General features: G+C 40.0%; 9 protein-coding genes across 11 annotated transcripts; 8 read left to right on the top strand and 1 right to left on the bottom strand.

Moving 5' to 3' along the window:
* Positions 1-176: 176 nt before the first annotated feature.
* LOC130688375 (putative methyltransferase DDB_G0268948) lies at positions 177-1473 on the top strand. The gene is made up of 6 exons (XM_057511352.2): positions 177-399; positions 457-617; positions 677-887; positions 943-1040; positions 1101-1241; positions 1317-1473. The coding sequence occupies exons 1-6, from the start codon at positions 289-291 to the stop codon at positions 1408-1410; spliced, it is 816 nt and encodes a 271-aa protein (XP_057367335.1). The 5' UTR covers positions 177-288; the 3' UTR covers positions 1411-1473.
* A 394-nt stretch (positions 1474-1867) lies between these two features.
* On the top strand, positions 1868-3197 carry LOC130688374 (CD209 antigen-like protein D). Its single transcript, XM_057511351.2, has 6 exons — positions 1868-2024; positions 2109-2260; positions 2326-2493; positions 2567-2656; positions 2746-2851; positions 2941-3197. Exons 1-6 carry the CDS (start codon positions 1943-1945, stop codon positions 3165-3167), a joined length of 825 nt encoding a protein of 274 aa, XP_057367334.1. The 5' UTR covers positions 1868-1942; the 3' UTR covers positions 3168-3197.
* A 661-nt stretch (positions 3198-3858) lies between these two features.
* Positions 3859-5373, top strand: LOC130688500 (uncharacterized). Its single transcript, XM_057511482.2, has 6 exons — positions 3859-3940; positions 4029-4183; positions 4258-4425; positions 4489-4578; positions 4653-4758; positions 4902-5373. The coding sequence occupies exons 1-6, from the start codon at positions 3859-3861 to the stop codon at positions 5135-5137; spliced, it is 837 nt and encodes a 278-aa protein (XP_057367465.1). The 3' UTR covers positions 5138-5373.
* An 877-nt stretch (positions 5374-6250) lies between these two features.
* On the top strand, positions 6251-7577 carry LOC132088272 (uncharacterized). Of its 2 annotated transcripts, none has more exons than XM_059496797.1 (6): positions 6251-6364; positions 6425-6570; positions 6651-6818; positions 6890-6979; positions 7071-7176; positions 7331-7577. In XM_059496797.1, the coding sequence occupies exons 1-6, from the start codon at positions 6283-6285 to the stop codon at positions 7561-7563; spliced, it is 825 nt and encodes a 274-aa protein (XP_059352780.1). In that variant the 5' UTR covers positions 6251-6282; the 3' UTR covers positions 7564-7577. The 2 variants fall into 2 exon arrangements, with proteins under 2 accessions (XP_059352780.1, XP_059352779.1); XM_059496796.1 differs by having other exon boundaries at positions 6425-6573.
* Positions 7578-8745: 1168 nt separating this feature from the next.
* On the top strand, positions 8746-12336 carry LOC130688501 (general transcription factor 3C polypeptide 3-like). The gene is made up of 11 exons (XM_057511483.2): positions 8746-9423; positions 9488-9570; positions 9638-9778; positions 9904-9995; positions 10075-10357; positions 10445-10710; positions 10775-10962; positions 11021-11562; positions 11637-11772; positions 11841-12081; positions 12158-12336. Exons 1-11 carry the CDS (start codon positions 8940-8942, stop codon positions 12327-12329), a joined length of 2628 nt encoding a protein of 875 aa, XP_057367466.2. The 5' UTR covers positions 8746-8939; the 3' UTR covers positions 12330-12336.
* A 399-nt stretch (positions 12337-12735) lies between these two features.
* Positions 12736-14204, top strand: LOC130689093 (putative methyltransferase DDB_G0268948). The gene is made up of 6 exons (XM_057512106.2): positions 12736-12943; positions 13006-13166; positions 13256-13469; positions 13552-13649; positions 13711-13848; positions 13909-14204. Exons 1-6 carry the CDS (start codon positions 12821-12823, stop codon positions 14000-14002), a joined length of 828 nt encoding a protein of 275 aa, XP_057368089.1. The 5' UTR covers positions 12736-12820; the 3' UTR covers positions 14003-14204.
* A 328-nt stretch (positions 14205-14532) lies between these two features.
* On the top strand, positions 14533-18294 carry LOC130689092 (carbonic anhydrase-like). 2 transcript variants are annotated; one of them, XM_057512105.2, is made up of 10 exons: positions 14533-14731; positions 14835-14980; positions 15069-15206; positions 16324-16603; positions 16686-16761; positions 16845-17111; positions 17183-17333; positions 17398-17503; positions 17566-17796; positions 17883-18294. In XM_057512105.2, the coding sequence occupies exons 4-10, from the start codon at positions 16346-16348 to the stop codon at positions 18045-18047; spliced, it is 1254 nt and encodes a 417-aa protein (XP_057368088.1). In that variant the 5' UTR covers positions 14533-14731; positions 14835-14980; positions 15069-15206; positions 16324-16345; the 3' UTR covers positions 18048-18294. The 2 variants fall into 2 exon arrangements, with proteins under 2 accessions (XP_057368088.1, XP_059353074.1); XM_059497091.1 differs by lacking the exons at positions 14533-14731; positions 14835-14980; positions 15069-15206 and having other exon boundaries at positions 16311-16603.
* A 287-nt stretch (positions 18295-18581) lies between these two features.
* On the top strand, positions 18582-25995 carry LOC130689023 (TELO2-interacting protein 1 homolog). The gene is made up of 10 exons (XM_057512039.2): positions 18582-18792; positions 18850-18986; positions 19055-19235; positions 19298-19445; positions 19507-19912; positions 19976-20320; positions 20380-21617; positions 21679-21798; positions 21856-21955; positions 25863-25995. Exons 1-9 carry the CDS (start codon positions 18617-18619, stop codon positions 21937-21939), a joined length of 2835 nt encoding a protein of 944 aa, XP_057368022.1. The 5' UTR covers positions 18582-18616; the 3' UTR covers positions 21940-21955; positions 25863-25995.
* On the bottom strand, positions 21961-24699 carry LOC130689025 (calcium homeostasis endoplasmic reticulum protein-like). Its single transcript, XM_057512041.2, has 7 exons — positions 24576-24699; positions 24077-24516; positions 23731-24022; positions 22921-23668; positions 22433-22852; positions 22226-22370; positions 21961-22169 (listed from the first exon to the last, which is right to left on the bottom strand). The coding sequence occupies exons 1-7, from the start codon at positions 24598-24600 to the stop codon at positions 22005-22007; spliced, it is 2235 nt and encodes a 744-aa protein (XP_057368024.1). The 5' UTR covers positions 24601-24699; the 3' UTR covers positions 21961-22004.
* Positions 25996-26079: the final 84 nt, after the last annotated feature.

The raw sequence follows: 26079 nt of genomic DNA, 5'->3' as shown, positions 1-26079 counted from the left end.
CCTTTGCATTTTCTTGGCCTCAACCAAGGAAATTTTACAGGTAGTCTTATTTATCCCGATAAAGTGAAACTCGGTGAAACATGACCGTGACTTGCTAGTCAAGGCTATCCTGGCAAGTATTTCCTTTGTTATCAGGCATCTCAAGGTTTGTATCCCAATATGGACTGAGCAATCAAACTCTATACATTGCCCTCAGCATCAGTCGCACCGTCTGGGAAGGCAGACTAAGCACACAGTAGCAAACGGGAAGTCGTTCATTACACAACAAACCCAGTCATTTTCACGATCATGTCGCAGCGGTTCTTTGAACAAGTTCAGCACGCAGCACTATACGCTAAAGCCAGACCAAATGCACCGCCTCAACTCGCTGAAAGGATTGTCGATTTCCTGAGAGAAAAGGTAAATGATTTTAAGTTTAACCTAAGTAACTAACAAGGCTATCTCCATTTTGGACAGTTTGAAGGTGAGCTGGAACTTTGTTTGGACGTTGGATGCGGAAATGGCCAATGCAGTGGACTTTTTGCGAGTTCATTCCGTAAAGTCTTAGCCACGGACATAAGCCCTGCGCAAATAGAAGTGGCCAAGACGCTGGAATACCCACATAACATAGAATTTCAGTAACCTACACAGTAATCAAACAATCATAGTGGCATAATATTGAAATTTCCGTCAACAGGGTTAGTCCAGCGGAGAATAGTCCAGCTGAAAATGGATCAGCTCAACTTGTGGTGGCTTGCGTGGCTGCACATTGGTTTGATTTGCCAGCCTTCCTGAAGGATGCTGATAGAGTTCTGTGCAAAAATGGGGTAGTCGCTTTGGCCAGCTATTTCTTGCCAACGGCAGTTCACGCCACAAAGTCTGACGAACTGAATGCTGAAATAAAACGTGTATGCTTATCATACATGACGTTATTGGAAATCAAATAACTAAAATCTGAATTAGTTTTACTTTGAAAGTCTTGGTCCTTATTGGGGCGGTGGCGTTCGTCATTTAGAAAATGAATACGCCGATTTTTCAATTCCTTACGCGGAAACGGTGCGGTAAGGATAATTTTTAATGCAGTATTACTAAACACATAACTTTAATGTTAAAACCCGCAGTGATGAGGTGTGGTCTGATGAAGAGCCTTACACTTTGGCCAGATTGGCATTTGATTTGGAATCATGGTCCGGCTATCAAAATATGTGTCGGGATAAAGGTGAATCTGCCGGAAGAGAAGTACTTCAAGAATTCATATCAAGGTATATTCTCTTTGTTATTCGAAATATCGTTTTTATGCATTATATTGATTGATGAAAACGTTGATTCACGTGGAGGTGCCTCGCATGTTTGGGAACTACGGACGATCCGGCCAACGTGGAGCTCAAGTTGCAACGAAAGTACTTTCTTTTGATGGGACGGAAGGTGTAAAAAAGTATTAGCATTTTCTGAATGCATTCCAGCTTACATAAAGGTTTGTTAAGCTTTACACGTCCTAAAATATGAAGCATAGTAGTCCCTCATCTGACAAGGACAGGGAAATTGGATTCCGCACTGGGTGCTCTGTACACGGATGACACATACAAACATTTCATGATTTAATATAGTTGGTTGCAACATGTTGAATTGTGTATTTATCAGGGGAAATTTTTCGTTTGTAATTGCAAAACCAAAAGACAGTTGATTAAGAGTCCAGGTTGTTTTTATGTTGGTTCCTATCCAAATATCGACCAACAGCCATGTGTTATGTATTTTAAGCAATTTAGCTATCTTGGTTTCTTATTATCTAATATTCCTTCGATAAGTTGGTAGATTATGGATATGTATGTGTTAGTATTTATCACAGATTCAAGCAGGGTAAGTTTGGTTACGTTAGTATCAACTCATTCCAAATCTCTGGCTAATTACGATTGAATTAACCATAAGATTTATATTGAGCTTCCTTTGGAGAACAGTAGCAGCAATGGCAAAAGCTTTTGCTCTTTTTATCTTTGTAGTAGCGACTCTCGTCAATCAGAACTCTGCAAATGGTGTAAAGATTCAAGGTATAAAGCGTTTAAAATGAACTTTTTGAAAACTTGTTTCAATTTTCAATCGGATTTCTAAAAGAAATGATATTTATTTTACAGGTTGTGGTGGACGGGTTTTCGTTGATGAAGCAGTCGTGATTGATGCTCCATTGCGTGCAGATTGCGTATGGGAGTTTGAAACGCAAGAAGATCGCATCCTAGTTGTTACTGCCGTCAACGGAAACTTAAACGAAGTCGAAGAGTATTTCAGCGTAAAACATTTCTGATCTTTGCTGTCTGTTAATCAACTAAAGAATGTGTTATTTATATGATATAGATTCATGATGGAATCGATAGCGCTTCTCCTATTCTCCTCGTGCAAAATCAGAAGATTCACGAAGTTTCACGAAAAGATTTGCCTCAGTCCGTGTACACGACTGTACCCGAAGCTAGCATCCGATTTAAAAAGACACCTACTTCAAATTTGGAACTCAAAATACAGAAGGTATTTTCGCTTTTTTATTTACAATGATCCTTTTTCTAATAAAACTATTTTGATTGAATTACACCGCATATAGGCTGTTTCCTGCCCGTTCAATCTGGGGCTAGATAGTCAATGTGGTCGGATCGTTGACGCGTCTTCGTGTTATTGTGCTACGTTCACCAACGTAAGCAACGATCTATTAGTCACCAAAATATTGACGAAATCAGCTACCTATGTTTCTTTAAATTAAAATTTACCGGTTTACATTGACAGAGAGTGCAAGCAGATCAAACAATGTATTGTGTTGACAACAATATGAAACTGATATCTTTCGAAAATGCAACAGAAGAGCAAATAGTTCAATCAACCTGGGGAACTCGTAAGTCACATTATTTCTTATAATCTTTTCATTTGAGTGTGGGGCACTCACACACAAAGACTTACCCTTTTTTTTTCTATGGTCAACAGAGGTGGAATATTGGACTTCCTTGACCGATACCCGGCGTGATGGTGCTTGGATCTGGGAGAGCACGATGACCTTTGCTGTTTATACGAATTGGTATCCTGGAAAACCAAGCACTGCGGCTGGTAACAACGATGATTGTATGGTCTACGGTGGTACTAGATTCTTGACATTTTGGGGTGATACCACTTGTGGAACCATGGCTCATGCTATCTGCGAAGCGCAACCATAATGCGCAGCCAAAACAAACATGTAAATTTAGCCAATCCAACTGGGAAATAAAATTATAACATAGGCAGCAATAACATTCGTATCTAGTTTACTTTTCAATAAATAGTTAACTTGCATTTCAAACGATGGTCAATTGACCTTTTTTTATTGTTCTTATATAAGGTGGTGATGTATTCCGTACAAAACAAGCTGCTACAGGATTTTCCAGAAGGGGTAACTGATTGAACTAAAGATGTGGAGGGATGATTGGCATATCTGAAATTACAACTATACCGTTTTTTTTTTACGTAATTCAAACGCTTGTTGTGGCTGGCAAGGCGGAAGGAAAGCGATACATCAAGCAAACGGTTAAGGAAGCTATACATCTTATCGACATGGGGACTTGTTCTCACAGTTCAACGCCCAATTTCTCACCTATGTACAAACATTCATTTGATAATGAAAGGGACTTAGCAAATCCCTCCTCCTTCTCTCGCTGGTCGATTTTGTTCGTCTATCTTGCTGCGCTTGCTCTTGGCTTCTCACTATAGAATTCGGCAATACAGATACACCGAGCTCGCTGGAGCGTTCAAATCGACAATTGTTCTTTATTTAAAGGCAGAAGTTAGGCGACTGCATACAAACTGTAGGTCGATAAGCACAAACGTGCAGAGGCCAGCATCAATTCAATCTACCTAACCGCGTTACTAGAAATGGCAAAGACTTTGCCATTTTACGTTGTTATATTAGCTGCAGTCAGTCATAGTTGCTATGGAACTATATTGGCACCTGAAGGTAAATATTTTCTTATTCCAATGGAAATCTATTCCTAAGACAACATAAAGATGGATATAGTCCTATGTACAGTGTCATTTCAATTTAGATTACGAATGGAGACCCATCTTCGTAGACAGCGAAGTCGTGATTGGTGGTCCGTTTGGCGAAAATTTCATTTGGCAATTCGAAACTCAAGAGGACCGTATACTTGCATTCAGCATCCTTGATGGAAACATCAAAGACGCGCAAGAGTTTTTGTCCGTGCGGTCAAAGATTTTTTAGTTGAAAATATTATTCAATTTTAAATTTTAAAAAATTCCATGTCATTGCGTTAGATTCGTGATGGAGCTGACATCTATTCGCCAAAAGTTCAGCTCGAAAATGATGACATAATACAGTTGTCAAGAAAAGGTTTACCGGAGACATTGTACAGCACTACATCTAAGGCGACAGTGCAATTTTCGAAGACACCAATCTCACATTTGAAGCTCAGAATTCAGAAGGTAACGTGACTTTTATTCCCAATCTGAACTCTGCTACACCTGCACTATTCTATTCTTCTAAAGGCTGCCAATTGTTCGTATAATATCAAACCAGAAACCCAATGTGGCCGAATGGTTGACGAGGTTTCGTGCTACTGTGCTCTTTTCGACAATGTAAGAGAACGTACTACTTTAGCGTAAGAAAAAGCTCAGTCCTGAAATGTTAAACACATTCTTGTTTGGAATAGAAAAACCAACCAGATCAAACCATGTCTTGTCTTGATAGCGGGATGAAACTTGTTTCCTTTGAAAGCAAAGAAGAAGAAGAGCTCATTCAAAGAACTTGGAGTACCCGTAAGTGCACAATTCAATTTTAGCACTGCAGCGACATTTAAACTTTCTGTTTGGCTAGCAAAAGTTTATTTTGACATGAAGCAAGTGGTAAACTGTACAGCATGAGTTACATAGCTTACATTTTTTTTGTATTAATTTATTAGAAATTCCATTTTGGACTTCATTGACTGACACTCGCCGTGACGGTTCTTGGTTATGGGAAAGCACAATGACTCTGTTGAGCAATGGAAACTACACTAACTGGTTCCCCGGAAGACCTCTTACTCAGGAGAGCGATCAGTTTAATTGCATGTTGTACGGTGGAAGTACATACTTAACATTTTGGGGCGACGTTAATTGTTCATCGCTAGCTAATGCCATTTGTGAAGCTCAGCCATAGTTCCTATATTCTATACCTGATTGCTAAACATATGCATTCAGTTTTGCATAGCAGATATTAGGTTTGGGAATGCAAAGTGACTTAAGAAATATGGGACAATCATTTCCGCTCTATACACCTTTTTTTTCGGTAGGAGGTGTTGGCAAAAGTGACTCTAGTGTAGAACATCACAAGCTAATACACTCTGTTGTTATGTTCCTGCATAACACTCACTGGCTACATACTGTGTTCTTTTACATAACATTGATGAATAAGGAGAGAAGGACAGATGCCCTTAAAAATCACCTAAGCAGTTTCGACACCGTTAGATCTAGAGATCTAATCGCTGCGATGAAGGATAGTTAGCAAAATGTGTATATGCCCTTTGTTGTGATTTTGAATTCATCAGATAATAAAGGGGATTTTTATTTTACCTTTTCTTAGCATACACATCCGTGTCGTTGGGTGTAATCAAATAGAACTTCTTAATCGAATGAAAATAAGACGATCCTTGACAGCTTATTAAATATGTCCGTTGTCAGCAGAGCATACCTTTTCGAGGAGAGGCTCGAAAAACAATGATATTCGATACAATGATGAATGATTTGCACATTTGAAAAGACATGATGATAAACATTGTCCATCAAGTGAGTTCTCATCCTTCTTGCACACACCTTGAGCAGTCTGTTGTCAGATGATATTGATCGAATGTATATCTTTGAACTGTTGATACAGCTGCAAGACATTTGGTCAACAAGAACCTGAAAACGACGAAGTTGAAACTAGCGCATATGTTTTGGTTTTTCCATGTTTGCTTTTCACCTTATGTTAACCAACAGTTTTCATGTGACCTTTATTTAAAGTCCAATGATAAGCCGACCAATTGTGTGATTTGGGGAAATTTTTTTCACCTTTAACTTCAATGTCAAGTTTCACACTTGTCAATGTTTTTGACAGATTTCTCTTGTTTTTGAGTGATGCTTCCGTGACTGTTATATGTTCATGTATTCATCCCAATTGTACACAATCCTCTCATCCAACTTTGACCAGCGTTGCTTCATATATAAACGCAGATTTCAGACCACTCCGCCAGAAGTGGGTAACACCGCGTCCAACTAAGCCATTGCCTTAGACTGTTAGAGTTCCGTAAACTTTCATTACCAACAATGATGAAAAATCCGATAGCTTTTTGCGTCTTTACGCTGGCTTTGGTTCACTTCAGTTACGGAAAAGTGGCTGCCTTTCCACGTAAATTTCATCTAACAAATCAAACTGAATTGCAATACTTCATTTTATCTATTTAAACAGCGAATCCTTCTTCCTTTTGCGGGAAGCAGATGTTTATTGACGATGCCCTTATTATCGACGGTCCTTTTCAAGAAGGTTGTGTTTTAGAGTTTCAAACACAAGACGACCGTATTCTGGCGTTCAGCGTCCTTCGTGAAGTCATGGAGGTAGTTAAGCATATTTTTTCTTACTATGTTTTACTTAGTTTTAACTAGCATTGGGCTCATTATATCCATCTATTGTGCAGTTTGGGGACGAAATGGACAACGATTCTCCAATCCTTCAACTTGAACACCAGGAAACCCACGAACTTTCAGGAAAAGACGAATTGCCTGTGACTCTCTACACTAAAAATTCGAAAGCGTCCGTTCGATTTTTGAAAGCGGCAACCCATTTGCAGCTCAAGATTCAAAAGGTGATGTATTTTTTGTTCCTTTACTGATATGTTTTGCAAGTGCATAATGTTATTATTTTTTTTCAACATAGGCCGTTGCTTGTGGATTCAACGTGGGAGTAGACACTAGCTGTGGACGAATAGTGGACGAGGTTTCCTGCTATTGTCAAATCTCGAGGCTTGTAAGTTTTCCTAACGTTGGGGCAAAACCTTGCAAAACATTGCCAATTCCTTTTTTTCTATGGATTTCCTTAATTTTCTTCAAAATTATAGCTGAGCCAGGCTGATCACGCGATGTTCTGCCTTGACGTCGACATGAAATTGGTGTCTTTCGAAACGCAACTAGAAGAACAGAAGGTTCGCGGAGCTTGGATTCCCGGTAAGTGACATCGAATCTATGGAATTTTATGCTTATTAGCCGGAATGGCAGTGGTTTTACATAAGTAAAACAATGCATAGCAAATAGCTAAGCCGAAGCATCAACATTCCTTGTGGATCTAGCTGTATTTAGAATATTCTTTTTCTAATGGCAGATCAACAACACTGGACCTCACTGACCGATTACCGTCGTGACAACTCATGGGTTTGGGAAAGCACGATGTCGCTGTTGACCGACCAGACTTACACTGCTTGGTTCCCAGGGAGACCCAATATGCAAGTTGACAATACTGACGATTGCATGGTCTACGGCGGTGATTTCCTGACGTATTGGGGAGACGTTAACTGCGGCGAAACGGCTCGTGCTGTTTGTGAAGCTCAGCCTTAAATTGCCAACCCTAATAAGCTTATTGTGAGCGTCCTTTTGACTCAAAAGGACGTAGTTTATTCAATTTGCTATTCGCCTGTATGTAGAAATACATATAGCATAATACAAATCTATACAGAATACCCTTCTATTTCATGTTGTGATCCCCGTTCGTTTGTGCCACAGCTATGATAAAACAAAATAATAATCCATGTGATATAGAATAATGACACTACCGTTTGTTTTGCGTTGAGGTTAACGCATTGAGGTTCATATCCCTAGTGTGACCCAATGTTTGCTCTAAGAAAGATTGTAAATCTTACACGCCTTCTCGAGAGGCATTGATGTATTTTTGGTTATGGATAGCCGTCCAACATGTTATCTGCAATAAAAAGTCACCATTTGGAATTTTTAAAATGTGATTCAACTTAAACGGTGGCTGTCTGATAGAGATATCGAGTCATAAAAAGGCTGGAATCAAGAGCAAAGCTAAGTGAATACATGGCTTTGTTTAGGAAAGGACAGCCCACTGGCTCTGTCGAAATAGTTTTTGGGGTAGAGGGAACATAAAACCTAAAGGCCGATGGCTGTTGAAACAATAACATTATATTTCTACGCGAGTTGAGAAAATGCCAACTCATCTTGATTGACCTACCCAATGGCAATGACCTCGAAAATATCAATAACCTTGTGCAATTCACTTTTGAAAAACCAAAAATCCGATTCTGCTATGCACTTAAGTTATTCACTCACCTGCACGGTTTGCACAAGTGTAGAAAGGGTTCTTTAGGTGTTTTTCGTAGTGTTTCACGCCTTCATCACTTGGATTAAATCACCGTTCACCTTTTGGACAACTATTTTGTGAATGCACAATCATGAACACCAAGCCTGATTATAAGCACTGTAACTACACTGCACACGACATAGCATCACTGCACTGTAAGCACTTTACATTAATCAAATGGAACCTTTTGTTTTTTGTTTTTATTTCGTTCCCGATGAATTAGGAGTGCAATCTCCGAGCAACACCATGGACATCGAGGATCGACGCAGGAGCTACAAGATATAGTCCGTTTTTCTTCGAGTTAGAGCCACTGCAGAATGCTAGTACTTTGGTAGTGGCGTATTATGAATTTGGTCTGCTGCAGCGGTGCTAGCACAAGACAGTTTGGCATCAGCCGTAGCAAAATTTTTCATACAACTGCTAAATCTCTTTTGGTTTATATTGAAGTTCTAGCGATGGAGAATAGGGAAGAAAAGAAGACCCTACTTCGCAAGTCCAAGTAGTGGCTTCGTGCGATAGTGCAGGCGTAACTTTCATCAACGAAGACACACCTCTTAACTTAGCAGAAAATGGATTGTATGAAGTATCATATATTAATATTGCTGAAGAAGATATGGTGTCTGAGCTAGAATTGCTTGATACAGTGACTAATGATGATGATAGCTCACGACAAAGTTTTCCTGAGCATTTTGAAGTTGAAGATGCAGATGAATCAGATGATGGAGAACCAAATGCAGATGAGGAACAACTTGCTATGACAAATGACTTTTTGTCTGGAAAAATTTCATTTCAGGATTTCATAACTAGAGTAGAGAATTCAGATGATTCTCAATTAAGTGGAGAAGAGTTTTCAGATGTAGATGATGAAGCACACATCTTAGAAGAAAACAAAAGTGATCCAGAATATATACCTGAAGGCTTATCCAAACGTCAAACTAGTCGACATAGAAAATCAGATGGCCAAAAAGAAATCATTGGAACACGTAAAGGGAATGTAACTGTTACCAGTTACACCCCACAGCCCTCACCTGCCTCCCCAGTCAGGAGAAAAAAAGCTATCACTAGAGTTATGAAAAGACTTCCAGCAAATTTACTCGGTAGGGTAATTTTTTGGCTCACTTTTTGATAAAATAATAAATTTTGAATTTTTGTGGTGGGCAGGTCTGATGGGTGAAGCAAATTTACGGTACGCCAGAAATGAGAAGCAAGATGCCATCAACCTCTGCATGGAGGTCATTCGTCAGGTACTTGTTAATTCAACTTTCAATTCCCATTCATCTTGTATGAAGGATAACGTGCTTTTTCGTGTAGGCTCCCAATTATGCCGAACCGTTCCAAGCATTAAGCATGTTCTATGAAGATCTTGGAGATTACGAAAAGTCATACCAATTATCCCTAATAGCTGCATACTTGTCCCCTCAAGATGCTGATGAATGGATACGGCTTGCCGAGGTAAAAACTAGCAGATAAGGATTTCAGATAAAGTACTTGATGAAAAAACCAATTTTAAGATCATTCGTAGAGGACAACCCAAATTCTAATTCTATGGATCAAACAAATCTCTGGGTCTATCACAGGTGTGCTTGAGCCGTAACGATGAGCTGCAGGCGTCGAAATGTCTTGCCAAAGCGGTCCAAGCTGACCCTTCAAACATACAAATTCATCAAAAGTATTGCATAATAGATCTCGCTACGAAAAGAATGCTATAGTTTCCATTTGTAATACTATGTTACATTTATGAATTTCAGTCGCTGCGAATTGCTTGAATCCATGGGCGCGCAAAAGGATTTACTGAAAGCTTGTCTCACCATGTTACGATGTGTCCAACCAGAAAATGAGCAGAAAAGAAATGAATGGGTCGAGCTGGCTGTTAGAATAGCTCGCATGCATCATGCGAGCGGGCACCTGCATTCTGCGCGTAGAGCTCTTAGCAATGCCCTAGTCACCTGTTCAGCGAGTTTTACCATGGAACATTATAATCTCTTATTGGAACTTCAAATTTTGACGAAGCATTATCTCGATGTGGTGAAAGTATGATAAATTTTGGCCTGTTCTTATCGAACGTAGCAAATTAAGTTTGATTCCATTATTCCCCTGATTTTAACAAAATTCCACTAGGTACTTACTAAGCATTGTGGCTTGGTGTTTAACAATAAAATAGTTGACGCCATTGACCTCGAAGAGGCAGAATCGATGGAATTGACTCAGGAATTACCACTGGACATTCTCAGCAAGCTTTGTATTGCATTAGTCTACTCCAAGAAACACGATTTTGCCTTTCCCTTAATTGAAACGTTCCTTGAATGTGACGTGGAAAGTTTTGGAGATATTTACCTTGACGTTGCCGAGGCGCTTGTGGAAAACGAATTTCACCAACGAGCTTTGTAAGTGATCTGATAATTGATACAATTGATTACACTTACAATTTGCAATCTGATTTCCGTCCAGGCCGTTGCTAGAAGCGCTAACAAAAAGCCACTCGTTTTGTTTGGCGGCAGTTTGGTTAAAGTATGCTAATAGCCTGTCCGCTCTAGATCGCGTGGACGAAGCGATCGTCGCGTTCCGTCATGTCATTCATTTAGTACCATCAAGTGAGGATGCAAGAATATCTTTGGCTGAATTGCTCACCAAATTAGGTAAATTTCTACACGTCCACCAGTATAATTTGCCCTAAATGCCACATTATTTCAACAGGTCGCCATGAAGAGGCTTTGGAAGCTGTGACTCAGGATTCTGAAGCTTCTCGAATAGAGGCAAGCGTATTGCATCACAAGTGCATCTTGCTTCTTAAAGAAGGGCGAATGAATCAATTCATTGCTGCCTACAAGTTGTTGATGATGCGTCACGCCAGAAATATACGATCAAAAGACGAAATATACAAAGCATGTGGGGCTAAGAAGATCGGTTGGGAGTCAGCAGATGAAGAGTCGGCCGATGAAGAATTGGAATTTGGAGCATCATCGGTCGAGTTACAAGAAGAATATCGACTCCTTCGCTTAGCAGCCGAACACTTGTTCAAAGAAAATCGCCTGGTGGAACTGGAACGAATTTGTTTTACGGCTCTGACGTCCCCTCTTTTCCGAAAGAAAAGAGACATTTGCCGAGAAATCCAGTTCATAACTCTTCAAGTATGCTTAGCTAAAGGCGACTCTTATTACGCTTACAATCTAGCCCGCAGTTTACTGTTGCGGTGCAACAACTTGTATAACAACAGAGTCTGGAATCTTCTTATCCAGGTATGAAATTTTTGCCCATTTATATTCTTTGTCACGGTGGCCGAACGCCAAAATCAACATTCAATTAAAAATAGGTTATCATGAGAGGAGACGATGTGCGTTACAATCGTTTCCTTGTTCGGTTACTTCTCAAACACCCCGAGCACGTTTGTTTAAGCGTTTTGAATGGCCACGCGTGTGTAGCGAGCGGTACTTATAAATATGCATTAGGTGAGAGGTCGCAATATAATCAAATGATGCTGTGTGATGTGCCTAATTTGCTCATTACCATTACTTAGATGAGTACATGTCAGCGTGCAAAATGGAGCCAAACAATTCATTGTTCTTGTTGCTGTCTGCAATTGTGCTAGTGCAGCTGACGTGCCAAAAATTTTCAAGTGGGAAACACTCTCTCGTCACCCAGGCTTCCTCATTCTTTGATGCTTATCTAAAATCAAGAGGCGACTGTCAAGAGGTCTTCTACAACATCGGCCGAGGCATGCATCAGCTTGGCCTTCTGACCCATGCATTGGATTTTTAGTAAAACTTTCTTTTTGCTTACCCTTAAAAGTTTTTGCTCCTTTACTTAATATTATTTTTTTTTTCTGTCATTTAGTAAGAAAGCTCTGCAGTTTAGACCAAGCGTCACACAAGGGAAACATGCACATGTGTTCGACTTATCGAGAGAAATTGCCTTTAACTTATCGCTCATATATCGAGCAGCTGATTTTTCCAGTTCGGGTTTTGACGTTGCTCGCATGTACTTGGACAAGTATATCACTATTTGATACGTGATCTCGGATGTACAGCATTTTCGATACTTCAAGGTACTTTAATGCACATTTGTAAATAAATAACTAATCAAGCAAAATTATCTGCTGTGAAAACATTGGAACAGGAGGGAAGGACCATGCACTTTTACGCGTCCTGACCTCTGTTTTAAGACACGTGTTTGAAAGGAATGTTTCCTTATTTATGATTCTGAGCACGCAAGAAGTTTTAAAAATCAATTTTACCATGTCATCCCCTCCGTTCCACTGAAATAACATGGTCAGCGCCATTGGGAATAAGAGGTTCTCTTATCTTGTGACCTTAACCTGTCCCAACAGAAGCTAACGTAGTGAAGGTTAAAACATAAGGATTGGGATGCGTTCTAGACTTCTCTTTATGGTAGTGGGGGGTTGGGTGGGTGGCGGGGTAATGCAACTTGCAGCTCCCTTATTTAAGCGATGGTAGCGTTCTTCTTCACAGTTCCACTGCTGCTTTTACGAAGAAAAGAATGATGAAAGAATGGTCCCAGCGTGGTTACGAGAGTACCGTCATCGCTTCTCGCTACGTAGACTTTCGACCAAAACCACCACAACAGCTAATTGAAAGGGTCGTAGAATTCTTAAAAGAAAAGGTATTGGATGAGAATAGTATACATTAATCATTTAATTCATTTCTTTAATATTTTTCGTGAAGCACCAAGGAGATTTGAATTTGTGCCTGGATGTTGGCTGTGGCAGTGGCCAATGCTCCGTACTTCTATCACCGCACTTTGAAAAAGTTCTTGCTACTGACATCAGTTGCTCTCAAATTGAGGTTGCCAAATCACAAAATCACCCTTCTAACATTGAATTCCGGTAACCATTCGAAAAATTATGCACCTTTAATGTCTCTGCTTAACTATTTCAAGCTTTTAAAATTCTGTGTGTTTCGGCACCAATTACAGTGTCTGCTCAGCAGAGCAGTCTCCTGTCGAAGATGCTTCAGTACAGGTTGTTAACGCGGGGGTTTGTGCCCATTGGTTTGACCTGCCGATGTTTTTCAAAGAGGTTGACAGGGTGCTTTGCTCCAATGGAGTTGTCGCTTTATTTAGCTACGGACCTCCGGTTGTATTTTTGCATCCAACAAAATCGGAAGAGCTTTTTGCTGCACTGAAATATGTAAGTAATTTTCTTTTTGTTTTCAATTTTCTTTCTCTTATGAACTTGAATTGTGGTTGACTACGGGATTTTGTACGTAAAGTTTTATAGTGAACGTCTTGGTCCTTATTGGGCTAGTGGTGTTAGACATACGGAGAACGAGTATGCTGATATTACCATTCCGTATCCGGATTTCGTGCGGTAAGTATCATTTAAATTACTTGTGGTACAATACGATGTTACACCAGTTATTGTTCTCCAGGGAAGAAGTTTGGAAAGAAGAGAAGGTAACCTTGGCCGGTTTCGTTGAGTACATAACGTCGTGGTGCTCATACAATAATTATTGTAAAGCTAATGGGGATTCAGCTGGTCAGGAAATTCTCCAAGAATTTATGTCAAAGTAAGACATATACCGATTATTTCGCATGGATAGTTTAAACCTATGTGGTTTATTCTCTAGTTGCCAGAAAGCATTAGAGACCACAAAAGACCCACAAGAGATAGAACTTCATTTTAGACGCAAATACTTTCTTCTGATGGCACACAAACCTTGAATTCCTACGAGCTTATTTCATCAGAGACGTTGAATTACCAACACATGGTAGTCGCACATGGTAAACGTCTGAGGGTAGTATTTATATTCATTTGAAACACGTGCTATCATTCTGGGTACTTATTAACGTTAACCACCTTTGGAATCTTCTTCTATGATACTGCATCAATGGAAAAAAGTAATAGATCTGATTTTGATTCCGATCTCGTAAATTTCCAATTCTCAATTTTCATTCTCTTGCATTTTTTCCGTTTTTTAGTTTAGTTTATTTATTTATTTATTTTTTTTCATTTTTAAATCTCAAATTAAAATTAAAATATTCAATTCGCAAATTTTTTTCGCGATTTCTAACGAACGATGTGGCAATGTAGTAATAGCGGAAAATAGCAGACAATGCGCGCGCCCTTTCGTTCAGACATGAGGTGTTTTTTTTTTTTTACGAAAGTATCTCCAAACTGAATATTACTTTTATACCATTATACGCGCAAAAATGCAAACAGTGAGTTTATTTTCTTGTTGGTTTCTTTTGCTTTTTTGCAATAAATGGTGCAATAAAAAAAATTAAGCTCATTTCCGTAGAGCTATAAAGAAAACTCTTGTCACTGTAAAAGTCGATTAACTGCAACAGCCAGGAAACAACTGAAAGCAACACTAGAGGAAAAAACAAAACTCAAGCAATGGAAGAAAGAACAACTCCATTTTTTATTATCAATTCAAGCGGGGAGCTAAGGTAAAAAGTTCACAAATTATTGTAAAATTATTTAGATAATTTTACGTATTTACCATCATTTTGAAAAGAGTGTGAATATTTACTTTCTACTTAAAATATTTAGGTCTGTAACATCATCCAAGACTATTCTGGTTGCACGTTTGTTAGGTTTTTGGCATGCATAGCATATTGATGCTCATACAAGGATAATCACAAGCCAATGAGAACATAACTGGCCAAGAAAACTTACTGGAGTTTACTAGCGGCCAAGTAAGTTGCATATGAATAAAACTGTCTGTGTAAATTCACTTGAAATAACTGTAGCTGTAGGCACTCAAATATGATATATTTCTTGTAGAAGCTAGAAACACTGATGACCTTTAAGAGATGGAACTGCAAGCATGCCCCAGTTACTGATTTATAATGGTACACAAATCATGGATCCCGCCAAGGTTAACCTCATTGGAGATTACGAATTCAAATTCCCGACACTAAGGTAGTCATCTTGAATTAAAATTTTATTGTCATTCGTTTCAGGCCGATTAGAAATGCGATTTCATGCATTTTTTTTTGGCAAATACCTGATGAAGTAGTTAAGGTAAAAAAAAAAATAAGTAGTATAAGTCCGATGATTTTGAGCTCTACCCCAACAAGGTAGAACTCCTACCGCCAGCTTATAGATCACGGACGATTGGTCCATGTTAGAAAAGCAAGCAACCCATTCCATATTCAAGATACTACCTACTTCATGAGAATGACGCTCAATAATTCCATTGTTCTTGGTGCAACACGCTATCCCCTCTCCCAGGCGTGAAAAGAAAATGGATTTATTTTTTTTTTCTTGTTGATGTCAATCCGGTTTCTTTCGCGTATTCTTGCTTGGACGTACGTACGATTACGCATCCCAAAATTTTACGCATTTAACAGCGGATTTGAAACGCACAAAACATCTCAGCTAGTAAAAACATACTGATGTCTTGTATTTCGATATATTCTTTAACGCCTACGCATTTGTTGAGATTTTTTAACCTGATTTTACAATCCGGGGAAAAACAGATTTAGATCACGGAAGTTCTTGTTTTGGGTTCCTTGATAGCTCTACAACCTTGACCTACAACATATAGACTCCGATGGTGTCATGCTGCAGTCACGATTTTACTCGAAACAAATGAATTGAAATGACTCACGATTTTCTTGTGCGTCCATTTTAATCTCGAAGACCTGAGAATAGTAGGTGTGTCCAAGGTTAAACGTGAAAAATGTACAATAGTTTATGTGTCTCCTGTACACGGGTCATTGTGTACAAAAAAAAACTTGCTGGCGGAAAACAAAGGATTATCGCAATTATACTATATTCCTACGTGGAATAATCAGAGCTAAAATATTACGGTTGGTCAGTAAGTGGAAATTTTTTTTTTTTTGTCGTCAGCTGATGCAGAGCGGCTATTGTACACATGTTAAGAAAATGTAGTGTAATTTGTGTTTGGCCTAGCAGTTTTTATTGGCGACACCGACCTCGAATTTTATTTCGTTTATCGTTTGGTTAAGGTTTCAATTGGCTAAGGTCTATGGCGTGTTTTTTTTTTTGTTTTGTCTTTACCTTTTAAAAATAGGTATAGGCATTGATCATTCTCCATGGTCAGCATCCCACCAGGAAACGCTATAGGATCTCGGGGTTTCCTCCTTTCACTGGAAACAATAATGTTTATGGAGGAAAGGCGTTCATGTTTTACTCACAAGTTACTTGGATGTGGAGTCGACCACAGTTCGCATCTCTTACAGTATAAAAACAAACGAATCCACCAAACTACTAGAACAGTTCCATCAACGACCTCGCCGACAATTGTTGCAACCAACAATCCAAGTAGAAGTGAAATGATTTTCCTTTGTAAGGTGAGCTTTTAGACAGGCCATTGTGAATGTATCTCCAACTGCAAACCCTAGTTTATAAGTTAAATCTTTTTTTCGTCCACAGCTCTTGTTAGCGATGGGCTTTTCCGCTGTAAGTGCCATGCCAAAAGCAGCGGAGACTACCCGTTCGAATGATAGAGGTAAAGTCAGATCGGAACATTTAGATCTTACATAAATTCAATCCAAATAATGAAAAGTGTATCGTTATCTTTATTATGTAAAGAGCTGCAAGGATCAATCGCATTAAATGGCGGAAGACTACGACAATCGTCTATCAATAGCACTAAAATCGGAGACAACCAACGTACAACAACAAGTGCTATTCCCGATAACTCGCTTCTCAAAGGAAACGCTCAGGTCACCAAATTACCAAGCCAATCACCCATCGATATCATTACTGGCAAAGCCATCGACGCAGATTATGCTTCTTTTCATTTCGGAAATTACGAAAAGATTTTTCCTGAAAGCTTAAAGAACAATGGGGAAACCGGTATTTTTCTCCCTTATTTTTTAAAAAATTATTTACAGTTATTCCTGTTTTATTTGTTAAATTTTTACTAGTCAAGTTGAAAATTGAGACGGATGATTTGGATGAACATAATCTCCCTTTCATTTCTGGTGGAGGGCTGTTCGGCCGTTACAGATTCGAACAACTTCATTTCCATTGGGGTGAAGGCTCGCGGGGTAGTGAGCACAGAATTGATGGCAAACAGTATACTGACGATTACTGTTGTCTGTTACGATAATTAATTAAACATAATCTGATTTCTGTTTAGATATGCTGCCGAATTGCACATCGTTCACTACAATGCTAAATACGAAAATATAATGAAAGCTTCTGGCGAAAAGGATGGGGTAGCTGCTCTAGCCATCCTAATTGAGGTTTGAAATAACAGGGGGGAAATTTTTATTATTTAACAAGCTTTTTATGTTGCGTGATTTAGTTGCAAGCTAGAGACAACAAAGTTTTTCGTCATCTTCAGCAGTTTGAAGCAATAATTGATCCTACTGAGAACGATAGCGATAAACTAGATGTTCCTTTCCCACTGGATGATCTTCTTCCCGATAGCACTGAAAGCTTCTTTCGTTACAATGGATCGTTGACCACACCAGTGTTTACTGAAGGCGTCATCTGGACGGTTTTTGATACTCCAATTGCCATTTCGAAAGGCCAGGTATACTCTTAATCAATCAATTGTACGCGCTTGCTGGTTACTGTTTGAGATATGACATTTTAAATTTTTATTACATGTTAATTTAGTTGGCAAAATTTAGATTACTTCTGGATAAGCAAGGAAACCGGATCAGAGAAAATGTGCGGGAAATTCAGGAGTTGAATGATAGAGAGATATTTTACCGTGCGGAGCAAGATGCGGAAGACAACGACTTACCAGATGACGACGAACGATTCAGTCGTGATTCCTAGTGACAAATGACCCGAGGTTTAAAGGAAGAATGCAAAACTGCCCGTTGTTTTCGAACTGTGTTCCTAGAAGCAGAAGAACTAGCGAGTTAAAAAATATGCTTTATAGATAAATTCATGTGTACCTGTTTTCGAAAATGAGCATCACACGTTTCCCTTCTCTAGTTCTTCTAACAAACTACTGAAGATTCTCATGAAGCGGTTTTGTACAAGCTGTAAAATAAATCATGCTGTTGCCATATTGTCTATATTCAGCTTTGACGTAAATTTTTACGGTAATGGTTGAATAGTTGTGAATTTATGTTCGATAATTCTTGCCTTAAATCTTGCAATTATTCCGCAAATCCACAATTTCAAAATTTTCAAATTAAGAACCGTACTTTTAGCTAAATCTGGCAAATGTAGTTGTATGCAAATATTGCAGACGACGCGCGCGCATTTTCGTTAAAAGTGAGTGAGAGCGGGTGTGAGAGCACTGCACTGCGTGAAATTCCCACACGAAATTTTTTTTTACCGCCTAAAATACATACGCTTTGGGTCAGCTAATAGTAGGTGTTTTCCTTTATTTGATCATGGGGGACTTTTCGAAATTCAAACCTATTTGCGTGGAGCTACTAAAAACCCCCTCCTTAGAAAAGTTGGCAAAACTGAAACTCTTAGTCATTGAAACTGAAACTGAATCAATTAAGCAATTGCAGGAATACGTTTTGTTTCCATTATTTATCATCATTTCCAATGAAGAATTGAGGTAACATATTTAAGAGTGCATGCTACTTTTGCCTAAAATACATTGAAAATGTTACAGGAACGAGAAAACATTCTGTGCGGCTTGCAACTGTGTACAAGAAGTTTGTCGGAAATCCACGTTGAATGTGTATAAAATATTTTCAGATTTCCTGTTGCAATTTCTTCTAGTTGTCCATTGTGTTAATCCAACTGAAAGTAAGCAAATTGGTTATCAGGATATTAGCTGGGTTACAGTTTAAACACATAAATTTTGCCATATTTAGGTACAATATTGTGGTCTGAGGAAGTAAAACTAGCATCGATAGAATCATTGCTTGCATTACTGAGATCTGCATCAAGTGATGTCATCCTTGAGTTGCTTTCTGAGACAAACAGGCCTCAACTGGGACATTTAGTTTTCACTTTACTCAAAGTTGCTGCAAATGAAGAATTGAAGGAACTGAGGTAATTTACATGAGTTTCCATAATATTTGTTGAACAGAAACAACTACATGTTGGTTGTACAGGCTTTCTGCATTAAACACTCTCATGGAGTTGTCCTGCATTCCAACCACCGTCATCGGCTCTTCGTTGGCTGGTTTTTTCCCCGGAACATGCACCCACATGTTAAAAATCATAAATGGATCAATAAAGCAGTCGCATATTCTGACAAAGGTATCGTAGATAATATTCGGTATTTTGCGATGGCTGTTCATTAATATGTTTTATTCTTAAGAGGGCAGTTGAAGTTTTCTCCAGTTGGATTCGGATAATCTTAAATAACAGTCGTTTTGAAAATGCCGGGAAGTCTGGCACGGAATGGTTACAACAAACACGCACTAATCTGCACCTCCTTTTCGAAAAGATTATGAAAAATCCCGACATGCACTGGAAAGTGAAGATAGGAATAACATCTTTGGTCTCTGAAGTGTTAGAAGAGTGCTCTGTTACCTTGGAACCTTCATTGCCTTTACTTATCAAGAAACTTGTTCAGCTTACCGCCGATGAGTGTTTAGAAGTTCAGGAAGCTGCCAAAGAACGCATCACAGTTCTGAGCCATTCCCAAACTAACTTTGATGCGGCAGTACGGCAAAATTTATATGACATCGTAACGTGTTTACCAAGAATAGTGACTCAAGGAAGTATGATACAAATAGTATCTGTTTTTACAATTGAATATTAAAAAATTCTCTCATTATTTTTAGTCACTCATGACCAATTAGTAGTTTTACAAGAACTTCAGGGCCATCTCACGTTGCTGGGGCCTCGCTTAGAACAAAGCCTGATTTTTAGTGGCCTGCGTCAGCGCCTATTTAAAGGCTTGCTCATCTCGGCCACCCTTGAACCAACCAAAGTCATCGAGAGTGACGAACCCTTTAATCTTCAATACTTGCGGGAGAACAGAGTTGTTTCGTTATTCGCAGCATGCTCCCTCACAATTGGCCGTTATGGAAACCTGGCCGATACGTCTGATTATCTATTGGACGTTGTGAGGCAAAAAGACTCGTTCGATAAAGAATCAGTTTACGTCATGAACTTAGTTCTCAAAGGTAACCATTAGTAAAATTACGTACCACTTCCTTCATACTAAATCTCTATCTTTTTGTAGGAGCTAAGCTGGATCCAACTGCGTTCACGACCGTCATAAAAGAGTATTCAACTTGCCTTACGCATTTAACAACTGAAAGTAAAACCGACATTATTGTGGGCCACTTAATGTTGTTAGTGATCGGCGAGCTTGCGGTTCGAATGGGAAAGGATTTTTCGCCTTTGCTAATTACTGCCTTAAAGCCTTGTCTGGAAAAAGCTGGCAATCCGGAATTCTGTGAAGTTGGAATACGGTCTCTTCAACGTATGGCTGAAGCTTTACAATTGAGCACGGTCTCTCAACTGCTTGAAGAAAATGCTGATTATTACGCACCACAATTGAGCTATCAGCTACAAAACATAGTCCGATATCCACGCGCTATTGATCTGCTTCGAGCGTTGCTCATGCTGTCCGATATTCGTATGGATTACTGGCTAGAACGGATGGTCCAACATGCATTGAAAGGTCTGGACAAGAACCATTCTCTTCGAGCACTTCCCTACGTTCAGGTGTTCGAACTATATGCAAAAGCTGCGCTTAAAGCAAAGCCAGCCGGTCCAGATTGTGCGAAACCTCTTTCAAAAGGCGAAGCTATATCAGTGGAAGAGGTGGCTCGGCGTATAGCTGATTATAAAGCCAATATTAAACTAACCGAGACGTTTTCTGAAGCGAACGATGAAGATGATGCAGAAGAAGCAGAAGAAATCATGGAGGCTGAAGTGGAACAGGTAACAGATGTCATTTCGCCACCACCTCAAGTGAATATCGTGGCCGACATACTGGATCGCTGCACTAAGATATTGCCACAATGCGAAGAGGAGCAACTTTACGCTGCCTTGATGAAAACCATTTGCTTGTCGGTTGAAGTGCTATCTTCACACGAGGATGTGTTCCTGCCAAAAGTACATAAACTTTGGGAGCCCTTAAAGAATCAGCTTCTGGGAACATCACATCTCAAACAAAAGCAAGCCCTCGAGGTTTTCCTTTCGTTAGTTCGGTGTTGCCCGGATTTTATTCGTCATCGAGCTGTGAGAGAAGTAGTTCCCAAATTGGTTACCTTCCTTCAGAATCAGGCAAATGCAAGTCGTGGACGGTCCAGCAGAGCGCACATTGCAAGTCAAGCTTACAAGCTGCAGAAATCGGCACTATCTGCCATGGGTACCATAGTTGAATTTCTCGATCCTCCCGTGTTGGAAGTTGTTAGAATCGTCCAGGCGATTTCTCTTTACCTTAGCAACAAGCAAGTCTCGGAGTTACAGGTATGCATAAAATTATAACACTTGTGGATTGCTTATCCTTTGAACGTTTCCATTCCTTTAGAATTTGGCCAAAGAGAATTTGATTGCCATTGCGAAGTATCACTCAGGATCCGTCTGGTTAATTCTACATAGCATGATAGCTAAACGGACCTTTGTTCGGCCGGGCTTTTGTCCCATTGAGGTAAAGATGCATTTTTCGAATATGTCGACTTACATTCTAATCAACATCGAATGCTAGGTCGGCACTGTAGACGAGAACAGCGAATTCAAGTCCAACGCAGAGGAATTAGCTAAACAACTATATCCCCTCATTTGGACGTAGCGGCATTACACGAAACGTAAGTAATTAGAAAATCAACTGTATTTTCGTAATTGCAATAAGATAGATTAGGGTGTAGGAGGTTCATCAGTTTCACCTTTTTCTTTCTCCCGTTCTTCGGCGCGTGAACGCATTCTCGTGATGAATGCTTGACCTTTGCTTTTGCGGAAATTTTCAAATGGATCGCGAATATTAATGCCGACACCTTTGAATTGATCTACGCGATCACGAGCCTAGAGCATAACGTCATTTAACTTGATTTTAGAACTAAATCTAGTCGTTACAATACCTCTCCGCCTTTAATGGGTTCAGCGATACCCTGTTCATTGGCGCCAAGTCCAGCTCCTCCCCATCCCATTTTACATAGCAGTTGATGTCCTCGATTATTTTCGTCCAACTTATTCGTGAAACCTTTGGCGAAGGACAGCGATGCCCTGCAAAATATCGAACTTTAATTTGAAATCTCTTGAAACAACTTCTGAAAACTTCACATTACATTTCTGAAGGCGGTGTAGGACTCCTTTTTGGCTGAAATCTTGTCATAACAACAGGCGAATTTGATCTCGATTCCGAACGCGTAGGTGTAGGAGACGTAGAACATACAGTCCGACGAGGTGATTCTGAATTCGATCGACTTCTGCGGCGTTTCTGTGAGCCCCTTGGTGATCCAGACCTTGATCTCGCCCGTCTCGTTTCTTCTTTAAGCTCTTCCTCTGGTGACTCGCTGCGGAAGCGTCGACGAACTGGACTTCTGATTCCATTTTTACCACCCGCTTCTTGCGAATATTCTTCTGCAGCTTCGATAGGAGTAGGAGGCGGCGACAATTCTCGTAATCCTGCAGCAATATCATCTTCTTTCTTCTTCTTGGCAGCTGCTTTATTTTTGTAAAATTCAAATAGAGCCATTTGTTCCCACCTAAAAACGAAACAAGTCGAGTGTAAAGTACTGTGGTGCTATATACGTTAGAGGAATTTTTCACAAACCCATCAGCGTTGCGTGGTCGGTCGTGCGATGGCGGCGCGTAGAAGAAATCAATGGCAGCAATCAACCGCTCAGATGGTGGCAGAGGCGCGGGCAAGCGAATGTCTTTCGGATCAATGCTCTTGTACTCGCTCTCTTCCATTTTCACGAGAGGCACAAGTAATCCCGCTGGTAAGTCGAAATAAGGGGCCTTGGGTTCGATCCCTTCAGTCGGGTAATTTTGAGGAACGTTGAGGGCAGCAATAGGCGGTGGACGAGAAAGAAAATCGGGAGGCATGGTATGATGGGGAGCACTGTATGGCTGTAAACTGGCAGCGGCGGCAATCTGCTCTTCAATTTGTAGTTTTTGTTGTTCCAACTGCTGGATCTGGTGATTTGCATGATTGACAAATGCTTGATGTTGACTCCGATAGTTTTCGTAGGTATGTTGTATGTGGCTAGTGGCATTGGTTACGGCTGTGGAGTATTTCGCCGCCAAGCTATTATGGTACTCGTTCCACAATTGCAAAGGCGCGTGTAACCTTTCTAGTAGACCACGGTCAAACAAGTTGTTTTTTGACTGCCACAAAACGACCAGTTTTTGTAACTTGGCGTTCTGCTCCTCGTCCGTTGCCGCCAGACTAGCATTGGAAAACATGTGTACGACGACTTGTTCAAGGGTTTTCAATAGCGTGTCTGGTCCTTTACGTAGGCAGTGATGCAGCACGTCGTTGACCAAATAGATCAAATGAAGTTTCTGGGTGAATTGATCTGGGGATAAAGAGTAAATGATTAGAAATGGTCTATGGGATCTTTTTGCATGTAATTCTTACTGCTCTGAATTGTTTTGAAGAGAAGGTATTGTGCAATGGCATCAGAGGAGGAATGTGCTTGCAGCACATGGTGGAGTATCCATGCTTTGCCCTGTGAGATAGATTCTTTGGTGCAAGACTCCATAATGGGCAGCAGAAGCAATTCAAACTCTGCCAAATTCATGCCACATGCAAGTGCTTTCTCCATAACTTCTTTCTCATGTTGCAGTTTGACAGTTTCTTCTGTTTGCTTTTTCTGCTGTTGAACTGTCACCTGATGTTGAGCAGCCAAATTGCTCTCACTTTGTTTGATCTGTTGAAAATGAGATTAGCATTTATTGCTAATAACACTAATTACTTTCTTTACCTGTTCTTGAAGTTGAGTCTGCTGGGCAACCAGTACATCCTTAGCCCCTTTTAAGGCAATCAGATCTGTTTGGGGAGGGATCGGATTTTGCCCAGGGTAGGACATCGGGCTGGGTACTGGTGGTTGTTGGTGAGGCCTTGGCCATGATGGGCCATAATTGTAATTTCTGTTGAAGCCAGGGCCAGGGTGTTCTGCAATGGGAGGTGGGCCATAGTTGAGGGGGTAGCTCATCGGTTGACTTTGTTCCCGGACATATTTTTGTTTCAAGATGGCTTGCTCTGTTGTGACACGGAACTGGTAATAGTTGAAATATTCTCCACCAAACAGAAATCCAAATTTTGGGTTGTCTCTTTGTTTGTTTTTGGTCATTTGCTCGAATTCTGGACCATTTCTCGCTACAAACTGCGCCAGTTTGTCGATTATGTTTCGAAGCTCAATGTCTTTAAAGAGTACGTTTGTTTACACAGTGATCTAGGAGCGACTCGTGAATTATAATTACCTTCTGGGGGACGAGGAAGTTCCATTTTGATAATTTTGCTTAATTTCAAACTCGGTTGAAAACTTAATCCTTCTCCTATGCTGCCAGTTGTTTCTATGGGTGCCGGCGTAGGTAGTTTGTTGGTATGCCGCTAGAATCCAGTGTTGTTTTCTATTAAACAATGACAGATGGCGTTCGATTTCCAACTTCAGTTACTGGCGATAGATGGCGTCTATCAATTTCTCTTTAACAGTAATAGATGGCGATCATTTTCCAATTTTTCTTAACAATAGATGGCGCGCAAGTTCTAAATTTAGCAATGTCGTTATTATTAGTTGTGTGATAGGAATTCGAAAAGCCTTGATTACAATTCCAAAGCGCGTCTTTCCCAAAAATTGGGACATTTTTTTTTTTTTTAATTCTCACTCGGTTCCACATAATTTAATGTTAGTACGATGCGTAGGCGTATTATGTATGCCCCGCTACTAGTTCGCGGGGGAAACCTCTAGTAACAACAACACCAGCCTGAACATTCACAAAAAGATCACATCAATTTTCAAAACAAAAATAAAAGACAGCGTCTTCCTTTTCTTTTCAATATGCGTTCTTGGCCTGGACCCAATCAATTGGTATTGCGCAAGGGAGGATACGATAAATGCGACCAATATTTTTTTCGTCTTCTATTTCTACATATGTATTTTCTCTCTTTGTATAATGTGCCAATGTCTCGACACATTCATCAACAACCATGAGGCATTTGAAATCAATTTTTTGCGTTTTGCCTTCTTCCTATTTCCGTTCCCGACCGTTTGGGTAACATAATAGCTTGAGTGGGTGGCGTGGCTGCGAATGCCAATAATATACATCAGCAGCGTGTGTGTGTGTGTGTATGCGAGTGTGGCGCCCAAAATAGTAGCACTGCATCCACCTTGAGCCAACTTGGAAATATTTAGAAGCTACTGCGAAAAAAAAAAAGACGAAAGAAAAATAAGAATATAACGGGCAAGACAAGAAGGAAAAAAAAAAAAAAGAAGTCCGTCTCGTAGCAAATTAAAAACAAAAAATAAAATGAACGAATTTGCCAGTTTTTTTCGTGGTGCAATGTTAGTCGGTGATCGGGTCGTGAGCAAAACGGCCGCACTTCGAATCTTCTTCGCTCGTGTTGCGATTATTGAACGAAATAGCCCAACATTTTTGACGAGTCAATCAGTGCGTTGTTCCAGTGCTTAATAACATTTTGCAACTTGATTCTTGTAATTCATTAAAGTGAGTTTTCTTTCTTTTTTTTTCCGCCTCGTGTTGATGCAGAGATGTGGAGGGATGTCCAATGGCGCCTAGATTGTTGAGCGTTCGATATTCATGCCAAAACACGAGCCGTTAACCTGACCTTCAATCAACATCATATTCTGACGCTGACGGAGTCCACAGTGGAATGAGATGCGAGTTTGACGAGTCGAGACACAGCTGATAATCGCGAGTTATAGGGATGCCTTGTGCTGCCACTGTTGGGAAGGCTCGCATTCCG

The sequence above is a fragment of the Daphnia carinata genome, chromosome 9 (genome assembly GCF_022539665.2).
Source record: "Daphnia carinata strain CSIRO-1 chromosome 9, CSIRO_AGI_Dcar_HiC_V3, whole genome shotgun sequence".
NCBI lineage: Eukaryota > Metazoa > Arthropoda > Branchiopoda > Diplostraca > Daphniidae > Daphnia > Daphnia carinata.
The sequence above is the reverse complement of the archived record's forward strand: the minus strand, read 5'-3'. Positions and strand labels throughout refer to the sequence as shown.